At 40.6% G+C, this 13,039-nt stretch overlaps 1 protein-coding gene across 5 annotated transcripts in view; it reads left to right on the top strand.

Moving 5' to 3' along the window:
• Positions 1-13,039, top strand: part of LOC134082201 (mucin-2-like) — a 99,204-nt gene that overhangs the window by 23,759 nt on the left and 62,406 nt on the right. For 4 of the 5 annotated variants that reach the window (XM_062537878.1, XM_062537866.1, XM_062537853.1 and 1 more), the window contains 3 exons: positions 863-1,014; positions 2,659-2,905; positions 7,755-7,920. In XM_062537878.1, coding sequence (XP_062393862.1) covers positions 863-1,014; positions 2,659-2,905; positions 7,755-7,920 — 565 coding nt within the window. Of the gene's footprint in view, positions 1-862; positions 1,015-2,023; positions 2,155-2,658; positions 2,906-7,754; positions 7,921-13,039 lie in introns of those variants that run through there. The other variant, XM_062537871.1, reaches the window with a different exon arrangement.

Genomic DNA, 13,039 nt, shown 5'->3' with positions numbered 1-13,039 from the left:
CCAAAGGTTTTTCATTTCTGATCGTCAAAATAGAGCCCTGAAGACCGCTGTACAGACGCCTTGGTCGCCGCCCCCTCAGGATATATTATGCAACAGTGTGGATGTTCTGCCTCTTTCTGTTATGGTCCAAATGGGGCCCACTGAGTTCTTCTGCTTAGTGAATGGATGTTATTTTGTGCTTTGTGAATAAACAAGATAACTGAACACTGGCATGCAGTGAGACATTACAGTGCCGTATGTTAGTAGTTTGTTTTCAAAATGTTTTTGTCAACTAGATCAACAAGATTCAAATGAAGAACCCTGTAGTCTGTTATGCTACATTCCAGACAACTCAAAACTCAGTATAGATTGAGTGGCCCTGGATTTAGAAGTAGGAATGCCACACTAAGTACCCAGTCCTGAGTGTGTTGTAGTTGGGTAATGCTCTCTCTCCCAGTTCTGAGTGTGTTGTAGTTGGTTAGTGCTCTCTCTCCCAGTCCTGAGTGTGTTGTAGTTGGGTAATGCTCTCTCTCCCAGTCCTGAGTGTGTTGTAGTTGGGTAATGCTCTCTCTCCCAGTCCTGAGTGTGTTGTAGTTAAGTAATGCTCTCTCTCCCATCGTGTGCTAAGTTAAGTAATGTTCTCTCTCCCAGTCTTTGGTGTGTTGTAGTTGGGTAATGTTCTCTCTCCCAGTCTTTGGTGTGTTGTAGTTGGGTAATGCTCTCTCCCAGTCTTTGGTGTGTTGTAGTTGGGTAATGCTCTCTCTCCCAGTCTTTGGTGTGCTGTAGTTGGGTAATGCTCTCTCTCCCAGTCTTGAGTGTGCTGTAGTTAAGTAATGTTCTCTCTCTCCCAGTTCTGAGTGTGCTGTCTCCTTGTCACCCCCAGTTCCTCTTCCATCTCCTAAGACCTTAAAGGAAGTGGAAGTGCCTGTGGTTGAGAACACCCCGTGTCACTCTTTGTATGAAGTCGTGCCCTTCACAGTCACAGACAACATGATGTGTGCTGGAGAACCTGCAGGAGGCAGAGATTCATGTCAGGTAACACAAATGATCATCTTGTTGTCATAGGACCGACAGTGTGACAATCAGCTACAGTAAATGACTGAAAAAAGAAAAAAAGTGAGAACACAATAATTAATTTTATTTGAACAATAAGAACAAGACCTGACCTCCTGCTAGATCATGGTATTCTGACCATGGTGTTAATTTAAACCTTATTTGTATAAGTTTTACAGTGTTTCTCGGTGGCTTTGGTGCTTCTCTCACATCACTATTAACATTTGCATAGCAGTTAGTGCATTTCTCAAAACAATTAGTGAAATCTGCAAAACCTAGTGGATAACCTTCAGAAGCACGTCACTTGCTCAAAATGGATACAGTAATTCCACGCATATAAGCCGCAGGACAGTGTTTTATGCAAGTTAAAAGAAACAAAAAACATATTAACACCATATTAACTGCCCCCCTGTATTAACCTCATGTTGGAAGAAATTCTGTAAAATCAATGTATAAACCGCGGCTAATAGTCTAGAAATTACGGTAGACCATTCCTCAAAAAGCAAGTGCCAATGAAACTGCCAGAGTCATCACAATGAGAAGTTTTGACACCATCATTAGCCACGTTTACATGGACAGTTTTTTGTCATTCCGATTAAACTATTCCGATTGAAAATGTTTGCGCCGTCTGTTTACATGGGCTACATTCTATTCCGATCAGACGTCTGTTAGCGCTTTAGAATCTTTCATCGGAATAGCCGTTGTTTACTACTTTTCATTGGGAAGATATTACAGTCAATCCGAATGACCGTATACATGAGCGTTCATTCGGAATAGGAACGGACTACACCACCTCTTCTATTCCGATTACAATTCTGATCGGATCAGGATTTTCATTCCGATTGAGGTGTTTATATGACGATTTTTATTCCGATTGAGCTGTTTTTTCCGTTTCTAATCGGAATAGAAGTGTCCATGTAAACGGGAAAATTATGAACAAGATAGTCAAATGATTGTGTCATGTTTTCATTATGACTGTTTATTCTCTCAGTGTATTCTGATGAAAAACGAAAAAAAAAACTTGGTCAGAACTCGGTGATACTACCTGAAAACAGCAGTATACACTACTTGTGCAGCCATTTGAAGACTGCAGTGAAGATAGACATAGCTGTAGTTAGAGGAGTAAGTACAAGACACTGAATATGTATGTTTCACATGTTTACAGTATTGCAATTCTACAGCATTGTGTTGTGATAGCATTATAGTTTAACAGTTTTGTATGTAATGACTTAAGAAATGAAATGAAGACTATTAGGTTTATTGGGAACAACTAAAGTATCCAGTCAGTATCCATAAGTAAAGTTCATTTTTACTGACATGACATAAGCAAATGATAATGTTTTAAAACAGCAGAACATTGTATGAAAGCAACTGATACATGTCCAAAAGTGATTGAAATTTGTTTAAAGGAAGAATAAATTGCTACTACGATGTGCACAAATGACTAAATGTTGTGGAGGTTGACCTACAGTAACAGTTATGAGAATTTTCTTCCTCAACTGAGAAAAGCACCAAAGCGACTGAGAAAAACTGTAATAAAGTGATTTTCTATCTTACCCTTCCAGTTAAGAAGAGAGGTATTCAAATGTTCATGCTGACGTGGGGACTTTTGATTGTTGTTTTCAGGGAGACTCAGGAGGTCCACTGGTGAGCAAACAGGACTCTGTGTGGGTGCAGTCCGGTATTGTTTGTGTAGAAGGTTGTAAACAACCCAGTCGTCCTGGAGTCTACACCAGGGTGTCCCGTTACGAGAGCTGGATCAACTCTGAGATCAGCACCAATCAACCAGGCTTCGTCCAGTTCACTGGATCTCCTCCTCCAGTCATCACTCCTCCCCCTCTTACAACATCTCCTCCTCCAGCAACAATTGAAGGTATGTCCACATCAGTAGAAACCTAAGCTGAGGCCTGTTTCATAAACCCTAGATTGGAAATTAAAGAGACCCTATGCAACTTTCTGCAGGAGACGATCGCTCCTTGTTTACATCTGGAAGTCTGAGACGAAGAACCACGCTTGCAATTTATATATTTAAATATAGCCTATACATGTATAAACAGTGCTTGAAGTGGGAAAAAATAAGTGCAGGAACTCTAATTTTCCGACATTTGACATTTGTGCGGTGAAAAAAAAATCAGTTTTTAGGATGTGTTGGTTCAAAAACTATTTTAATTTACATGTAATCATTCTTTCAAGCAATAACCTATAGGCCTAGGCTACTTTTATCTAATTCACAAATGAAAAACCATTAACCCATTAAGGCCTAAAGCGCCTGGAAAAAAAGCCTGTAAAACCTAAGGGCGATTTCAGGAAAAACCCCAAAAGCCTGAAGTTTTTCTGGAAATTCAGCAATTGTGTCAACGCCGACTAAGTTATTGATTTCTCAGCCTCTGTAGGAGATAGAAACAAAATTCAAAAAGTATTTGAGAGCTTACACCTGTGGCTTTCCTGGGAAATTGAGTTTATTTAGTTACACCTTCACAAAAATAAAACATGTACTGTGTCAGTGCAGGAACAGCACTATTTCATCAGAAACGAGTGCATTTTCCACAGCTTGTCATTCTGATTGACATCTGTTGACTGGTTATATATTATTAGTATGGTCAGAATTTACTGATAGGCTTACACAAGCTGTAGTAATGGTGCCCAATAGTTTCAAAAAGTGACTGTGTTTACTATATTCCAAAAATGTAGGCAAATTGGGGCCACCACCTTGACGCTATCAGTAATATTGAATAATGTGTGATCATTGACAGTCCTGGTGATCCTAGTCTCTGCTTGACCCTCCACACACACACACACACACACACACATACAAAATGATGGCTTGTCATGTTTCTATTTCATATTTTGAATTCATAAGCTCCATATATTTTGTTAATAGTTTATAGTATTTTATGATCTGCATAATTACTTATAGCTAAAAAATATTCAGTAATTTGAAAATTCATTTTTTTAAACTATTGCACTTGTCTTGACGTTACAGTGGTGATATGTACTGTAGGTCTAATTGAGTGCCTGTCACTTTAAGAGGAACGTGAAAGTTAATTAGATTTCATTCTCAAGGATTTTGGCTAGAGGAAAATAATCGCGCATAGTCTCATGATATGTTTTCATTATGTTTCCGTCATTAGATAAAATAAATGTTCGAAAAACTAACAAGCCAAAGAAAATATGCCTGGAATATGTGTTTTGCAATGTTGATTTCTATGATTTTGGTGAGTACTACATTAATTATAGAACGTGCACATTAAAAAGACTCAGAATGCTACATGATACAACACGCGTCTTGTGGTGATGTTCCGCCTTTTAAAAGCAGGTGTAGCCTAATCCGAATCAGGGTTAAATCCATCAATTAGACAAACAGTCAGTAGGGTATCAGTTTTGCAACCTACCAGCCCTATGTCAAATGCAGGCAACATGAGGGAGGGAGCGCACCAAAGTCAATAATGAACGAATCCGAGAAACTCCTCAAAGTCATACCTTCCGATATCTCCTCGCTATCAAAGTCCTCCACGGGTGTTCGAAAATTTTAAAAACAATGTCATAAGGAACAAGACTACACGACACTCCCTCGTGTCTATTCTGATGCATTTCATTGGCCCAGAGGCCGATAACTGATGCAAAAAAACGTATACGCTTTCCCGGCTTCAATGGTAGAACGACGCAACAGCGCTCCCGGCCTTAATGGTAGAAATGCGCCAATGCTTTCCCGGCCTAAATGGGTTAAAACAACATGAACCAGACCAGTGTGATAGCCTACTTAGGCCTAACAGACTGGGCTAAAGGCCCTAGAACCTTAAATAAACCTTTGGACTAAAGGCCCAGTTGAAGAAAACTGTGAAATAGGCTGTAGCCTACTTGTTACATTGATTTAATTAACAATATTAACAACTGGCCAAGAACAGAGATTCAAGATCAAAAGTCAGAACAAGAGAGTAAAGTGACTGTAAGTGTTCTTTCTATTGCTATTTTGGGTCCTGAAATGGCATAGCATCAGCCATGGCTATACAGTAGGCCTATGACAAACACGGGGTCTGAATACAACTTCTGATATTAAAAAATAAATTATTTTGAAGTGGGGGAAATGGGAGGTATGAAAAAATGCAGAAATTTGATGTGATTTAAAAAAAAGAATTTCTCGTGAATCAGTAGGATCTCCTGTTTATTTTGATATGTAGTTTGCCATAGGGCAGTCACGAAATCGTGAAATATTTCACAGAGAAGAATGGGTATGACGCAGAACTGAATGTGACATTCATTTTTGTATGTAACTGTAATTTTCAGCGCTAATTATCTCGCAAACCGTTCATCATAGAAACTAGCGGCTAACGCCATTGGAAAGGTCAGGTTCTGCAGTTTCATATGGTATGCCTGTTATTTCTGTGCGAGACATTCTTCGCGCAGCAATATGACCGAGAAGAATGGGTGCGGCAGCGGCCGAATGGTGCGTCTCTCGAAGAAGGCAGAGAGGGTCGGCCGGCGGTCCGAATCTTCTCACAGGTAGGCTACCGGGCCGCGACCCATAGATTGAGAAACACTGATAGCGAGGGCACTGTCGTAGCTCGTGGGTAATGTAGTCTTTCATCGGTCTTGTGATATTGTCTATTCTCGGGCCACTGTCGCTGTGTCGGATCAGTTTCATTAAGTACCGGAACGCAGAAAAAAGTGGCGGAACCCAAAAGACGAAAATACAGAAGTTCCGGAACTGTGTTCCGCTGCGTTCCGGCCCACTTCAAGCACTGTGTATAAACATATAAAATGGAGACAGAGATTGTCACACTCCTGTAACAGTGAGACAACATTGATGTTTCGTGCCATGTCTGTAGCACTATGATCAACCTGCAGCAACAAAATAAATACTACAGAAAATGCAGTAGCAGAGAATCGTGTGAAGTGCACTGTAAAACAAATGCTTTGTAAATAGCGCTGGCTCTGTCAACTGTAAACAATAAAGTGGAGCAAGCCTGTCCGTCAATCATAACAAAGATGCTCTAGCCAATATCCAAACAGGGAGGACAGGAGTTTGGAGTAAATGCAGGGGCAATTGGGGAGATCTGTTTTGACCTCACTCTGACCGTCACTACGGTCTAAAAAGGAATGATCACCTTCGTTCTGCCTATCACCGAGACCATATGTCAAAATAGTCATGTCCATGATCTCCGGAAGCAGAACGACTTGCGTTAATAAATAGCAGAGAATGCTCCCGGGTCAGTCTCCTATCCCTGAACGCCTCAGAATGGTCCGAGCGACAAGGATAGTGACGGTCATCCCTCGGTCTCACAGATCCATAGTTACATTCGTAACCTACGTTCTCTCTGATGCAAGTATATTTTCTATTACCCTTGGGAAGAGGAGTTGGAAAGGAGCCTCAAACCCAGCTGTGTGCTGTTTGTATATATTTTCCAGAGAATATTCTCACTTGAGTCAATGTTGTTTACCACACAGGCTTTACTTTTTACAGTCAAATAGTTCTTGATAATGTTCACACCATTTCTCAAGTATTTTCTCTGTACAAGACACTCCCTCTATATCAAAGAGGACTGAGGAGGGAGGTTTTATAGTTGTTTAACACCTTGACCTACTTCCATAATAACCATTATGCTGCAGTTTTTAAACAGGTGAGTCGGCTCTCATGTCATTTTCCTTTTTCTTCTCAAACAGCTGACTGGAAACAGTTTACTATCATTACAAAACTGTATCAATTCTTTAGCAAATGAGCTATTGTCTGATAGATCAGCATTAAAATCTCCAATAATACTGTATACACACATGTAGAATCATAATCCTCAATGGATGAGCACAAGAAAACTAATCCGTTTCAACATTCCTCCTCTGACTGGTTGGACTCATAGGGCATATACCGTACATGTTTATGATACACATCCTCTGATGATTCCAGCTAATCTCAGGTCCAATAGCCCAGTCCACATCCATTCTTGTCACAGTCACAATTGGGTCATATTTCTTATTCCATAATATTGCAACACCCCCTGGGATTTTACCTCACAATTTTTTAGCTGAGATTGGTGATGAACTCACCGGTGCCGTGGAAGTCTTTATTCAGACATTTAAGTTCGTCCAAGTCTTGTTTGGGAAGCCAAATCTCTTGGAGACAGAGAATGTCATACTCCTGTAACAGTGAGACAACACTGATGTTTCGTGCCTTGTCTGTAGTGCTAGGATCAACCTGCAGGCGACGTGCATTATAAGATGCAATCATCATGAATAGTGTGCCGTTGATCCATTGTGTCTGCTCCGTCATCGTTGTATTGCTGTGTGCAGAAACAGCTCATCACAATGGGGATCGTATTGGGCACCAAAGCACCAAGCTCTCTCAGTTGACACACCTCATAAGAACACCAGACAAATGACCCAGCAGGCCAGAGTTGGGGGTCATACATCTCATCCACCTTCTACATTTTGCAGTGACCTGGAACAAACTGAATCTGCCTTACGCAGCCTCTCTCTTCCAACACTTTACTTCTCACCCAAGTTTGCCTTTAATATAATCACTGAGTGTATCAGCCTCAAGGCTCGGATTGAACTTTGCTGTGAATACACTCACCATTTTCTTTTGAACGGCCTGAATACTGGCGGTCCCGGTACCGATGATGCCTGTTCTTTTGGGAGAAAGTATTGTTATTGAGGCTTTTGAGAGCTATGTTTTGTGCTTTGTGTGTGAATGTAGTCTTTGGTGATATATGTGACTTATCTGTCCCCAGTGTGTGGTAGACCTCCACTCAACACCAGGATAGGTGGTGGCCGGGATGCTCCTGCAGGAAATTGGCCCTGGCAGGCCTTCCTTCTGGATTCAGACAGAAATGACTGTGGAGGTTCACTCATCAACAAAGAGTGGGTCTTAACGGCAGCTCATTGCTTTCGCAAAAGGTATTCTTAAAGTTTAGTTCAGTTTATTAGCAGAAATGTGGTTGTGGTATACTTGTAAATGTTAGGTGTATTTTTCAGTTTATAATGGTACTAATGAAGAAACGAGATGGATACTTTTAAAGGAATAGTTCGGAAATTTGGACATAGGACCTCATTTCCAACTTTGCTGAGGTGATATAGGTCGGTGGAGCCCCTTCCTTAAGTTGCAGCGTTCCCCTTTGCTAAGCTGTTTCTGAGCTAACGCATTTCAATGGTAACATCCCAAACAGTCTTACTCACTCCACAGCACACCCGTGACAAGTAAATTAAAACATCAGACGTACATGTCCGTGTTGATAGAATAATTTTAAAAATAAAACTCACTTTGCAACGCAATGATTTATTACATTTTGAGGGACTAGTTTCTCAATATCAATCCGCTACTGCCATACATAGCCATACATAAGTATAGGCTATTGCATTGCGATGCAAGGTTAGTTTTATTTCTAACATTGTTCTATCAACACAGACATGTGCATCGATAGTCTGACGTTATAATTTATTTGTTTCGGGTGTTCTGTGGAGTGGATTAAGACTGTTTTCAGTGGCAGGCTGGACGTTACCATTGACTCGGCACCAGATTAGCACCAGATGAACGCTGCAACTTAAGGAAGGGCAGAAATTCACTGAAAATGGTCTCCACCGACCTATATCACCCCGACTAAGTTGGAAAAGTGTCCAAAATTCCGAACTATTGCTTTAAGCCATTAATTCATTATTGTCCACTTTTTAAGTATTTTACACTAAAAACATAACCTTCTTGGCGGAGGTAATCAATAAACAAAAACATGAATATGTGACTGTCATAACGGGGAGTTTCCTGTGTGTGTGTGTGTGTGTGTGTGTGTGTAAGAAAAACGAGAAAAAAATCCTCCACAACCAAGGCACTCCAGAGGTTTAAAATGTCTTTATTTTGAACTAGACAAGTCCAACAAGGACCTAAAAATGCCCACGCGTTGCGGCTGGGGCCTTCATCAGGGTGTGTGTGTGTGTGTGTGTGTGTGTGTGTTTTGAGAGCAAGAGTAAGTGATGATGTATGGAGGTCAGGCTTGTGCAAAATTCAGAATTGAATTGAGAATGACTCCTAAGTTCCAATTCAATTCTTGAGTTTGAATTGAGTTTGTATTGAGGGCAAAAACGGGATGCAGAATTACAATTCGAATTTGAATTAAAGGAAGTAGAATTGAAAATTCAATGACATTCAAAGAAATTCATAAACATAATTTAAGGGTAGTGTTTAACAAAGAAGTTTCACAAAATATGTCACATATGATCGCAACAAACACACAACTTATAATTGAACAGTAATCAACTAGACTCACTCAGAGCGCAGACCTCCGCCTGTATAGTTCTTCCTAGGTTGTCATACATTTGAACCGAAACTATTCAGATTGCCACCAAGTGGCCATACCATGCCATTATACCACTAAGCGAAACACATAAATGGCTCCGGAATCCCGACAGAATTACGGATCACTCCCAAAATCTAATTTCTTCCTTGGGTCATGCCTGATATATTCGCTGAAAATTTCAGCAAAATCCATCCATTAATTTTTGAGTTATCTTGCTAACAGACAGACAAACAAACGCCGGTCCCCGATGAAAACATAACCTCCTTGGCAGAGGTAATAATTACATTTTGACTACTGTTCTTCTTAAGTTTTATTAATGGGCTTGCTGTAAAGCAAGGCCCACTATTGTTCTTCTTAAGTTTACTTATTATTTATTCCCGTTCACCCACTTTGACGCCACTTCTCCTAGAGCGTTTGAGCTATCGACGCGGTTCCAACACTAAAAAATCAGGCCCGATCCGGTAAACGTTGCTTGTTCATGTCAGATGGCTGCCGGTTGTCGTTTTTCTGGTATTCCCATTTTTCGCCGATATTCGGTCCCATTGGAATGAATGGGGAAATATTTTTTTTGGTATTTTTTTTTGCCGCCTTTTTTTGAGCATTGTTGACTTAGAAGTCATTAGCTAAGCTAGCATTGTTAGCAGAGTTAGCATGGTTTGCATCGTTAGCTTGGTTAGCATAGATAGCAGATGATTTCTAGCATTTATGCTAAAAATGCTAAGTTAGCTGATTAACCTGGTTAGCATTGTTAGCTTAGATAGCATTGTTAGCATCATTAGCATTTTAGCAGAACTGCTACAAATCATCAGCCAAGTTAGCTGATCAACCTGGATAACATTGTAAGCATGGTTAGCATTGTTAGCATAGTTAGCATTTTTGCAAGCCCACTCTTGCAGGTCCTCGGACATACATTACATTAATACACAGGATTAGATGTTAAAATCCCTTGTGCCAAAATCCAAGGCAAACACACATTAAGAAGCCTCTGTCCAAAATTAACTTAAGCAGGCTAACCACCAATCTGTTAACCAATGGTCACACACACAAGACAGATGGCCAATCCCACAGCAGTATATGTTATACAGCATGTCATTGGAGTTATCAAGTGGGCACCCTCATTCACCGATGTTTCGTTAAGTTAGGCCCACGACACCTCATGAAGGCTTAACAGTGAAACCAGCGTCCTGGAGACACTCCCCTCCATGCTGCCACCATACTACCACATTGCAACAAACCAGCTAGTTTAGCTTGTGCTATGCTACATGCTACCATGTTGCCGGCACCGTTGTGGGTCAACTCAGCAACACGAACACACCATAACTTTAGTCACTGTGTCACAAACACAGAACAAATAAGCCAGCTATGCTACATGCTACCATGTTGCCGGCACCGTTGTGGGTCAACTCAGCAACACGAACACACCATAACCATGCTGCCACCATACTACCACATTGCAACAAACCAGCTAGTTTAGCTTGTGCTATGCTACATGCTACCATGTTGCCGGCGCCGTTGTGGGTCAACTCAACAACACGAACACACCATAACCCTAGTCACCGTGTCACAAACACAGAACAAACTAGATGCACCGCATAGCGGTACACAATATGACCGCCGCTCAGTTCTGCACATTCTCTCCAACGTATTACGCTTGTCAACTTTCCTGTATCTCCGATTTGTGCAATATACTGTATGTATATATCTCCTACTCTTGCAGCTCATGTGTATATGAGTTTGTGCATGTGTGAGTTTGCTAGATGTGTGTGTGTGTGTGTGTGTGTGTGTGTGTGTGATCCGTGGAAGTGTATTTATCTGTGTGTGTGAATCTGTTGATGTGTGTGTGCGAACTTAGTTACTTTTTAAACTAAGCCCCCTGCCGGCTCAACATAAAAATGGCAATCGGTTTTGCCAATAGCCTACTCACTATTGGAATTTAACAGTTACGCCATTTTAACAGTAACGTCAACAATATATGGAAGACATCACAACCTGAAAAAAGTAATTTCAGGGAGGTATCTAAAAAATACTTTAACCTACTGAGATACTGAAATACAGATGAATAGCCTGTGTTTGTTCAATGTCTAGTCAGTATACCAAATAAGAGAGGCCTATAGATAGAAACTGTGGTAATAAAATATGAAGATTTTGGTAGTTTGGGCTTTTCGTGTATCCTTCTACTGTAGCCATTTACCCATCTACTATAGGCCTGAATAATATGCCAATGAAATTACACTTGTTAAACTCACCTCAATAAATATTTTGCAATCATTTAATCCACCATGGGCAATGCTAAAGTTACTGTTACAAACCAGCAGCAGAGTTGGCGGTCCAACGGCGGTACCCACCAGTGGCCCGCTGGAGTTTTGCTCATCAGTTCTCTGGCGGTCCACCGGCGGCTCAGAAGCGGTTCCAGATAAAGGGCCAACCTTTTGCCGCTTACAACCCACCAGCTTCTAATTGGCCTTATTTATGGCCATAATAATGAAAATGATGTACTAAAATAGCAATAATACATTATAACACTTTCCATTTGCCCTTAACCAGAACAATTTACAATTATTTACAGGGCTTGCCAAAGTTACCAAATTTACTAAGGTGAAGACAGTGCCTGCTGATATAAATGTATTCTGTAATTTAATAATCAAATATAAAAACATTTATCCTCAGCAACTATCACACAGACTCACCACACATAGTATTAGGTTCAATACATTTTGTTTATTTATTTATTTTACATGCTTTTGTTTATTTATTTTACATGCTTAAACAATTTATTAAAATTATGTTTAATAATGATATACATATGCAACACACTCTTCAGATGTAAGGACTTAAAAGCCACCTTTCCTGCTGCACCAGTCTAATTAATTTGGAGCGCCAGGGACCTCCTCAAAGCCCGGCCCAGCATCCTCTTAACAGCATCTTTGGTGGTTTTCCCTCCCAAAATAGCAAGTATGTTCACCTGAAATGCAAAGACCAAAATTACAATGGCATAACTTCCAGTCAAACATCTTAGCTGTTTTCAGCTTAAGCTGTTTTGCTATTTCATGCACAACCATCAAATACAGAGGGTATATATATGATGACAAAAATGGACAACATGTCATGTATCAAGCACACTACGCTCCACTTGGGAATGAGATTCAAGTTTAACAACACTCAAAGAGTTGAATAACGTGGCTCTCAATATATGATGTCTGTTCCCCAAAAATGTAGTGGGGAAGGGAAAAGAGATTTGAAATGCGACAGTTGTTTCAGATAACAATGGCTACTCACATGGTCTCACTTCTCAACACCCATTCCGTGATTTGAATAGTATTTTTGAATCAGTGAGTAAGTCAACATTAAAGCAAGGCAGAGCCACATTCATTACGAGAGCCAGGCTAGGACTTTTATGCCTACAATAATCACATGGCAAAACATTTAAAAAACAGACATACCAGTTGATTTTTCAGGTCCGCATCGGATGCAAGCCGCCTCTCCAACTCGTCCAGGTCCTCAACATTACTCAATGGCATGTTGTTGTCCTCCACGAGGCCAAGATCTGCCACACCACCACCACCTAGCTTCTGCAGCATAGATGTGTTCACAGCCACCTGCTGCTTTACCTCCTTCAGCTCCTCCTCAATTGTTCAGAAGTGCTGCAGAACAAGTCTGTAAAAATCTATGAATCAAAAGGAATAGATTGGAATTGGCATGACACAAAAAGTAAAGATGCAAAGAAGTTG

This window comes from Sardina pilchardus, chromosome 1 (genome assembly GCF_963854185.1).
Source record: "Sardina pilchardus chromosome 1, fSarPil1.1, whole genome shotgun sequence".
NCBI classification, from domain to species: domain Eukaryota; kingdom Metazoa; phylum Chordata; class Actinopteri; order Clupeiformes; family Clupeidae; genus Sardina; species Sardina pilchardus.
Note: the sequence above shows the minus strand (reverse complement) of the source record. Positions and strands in the feature narration are given on the sequence as shown.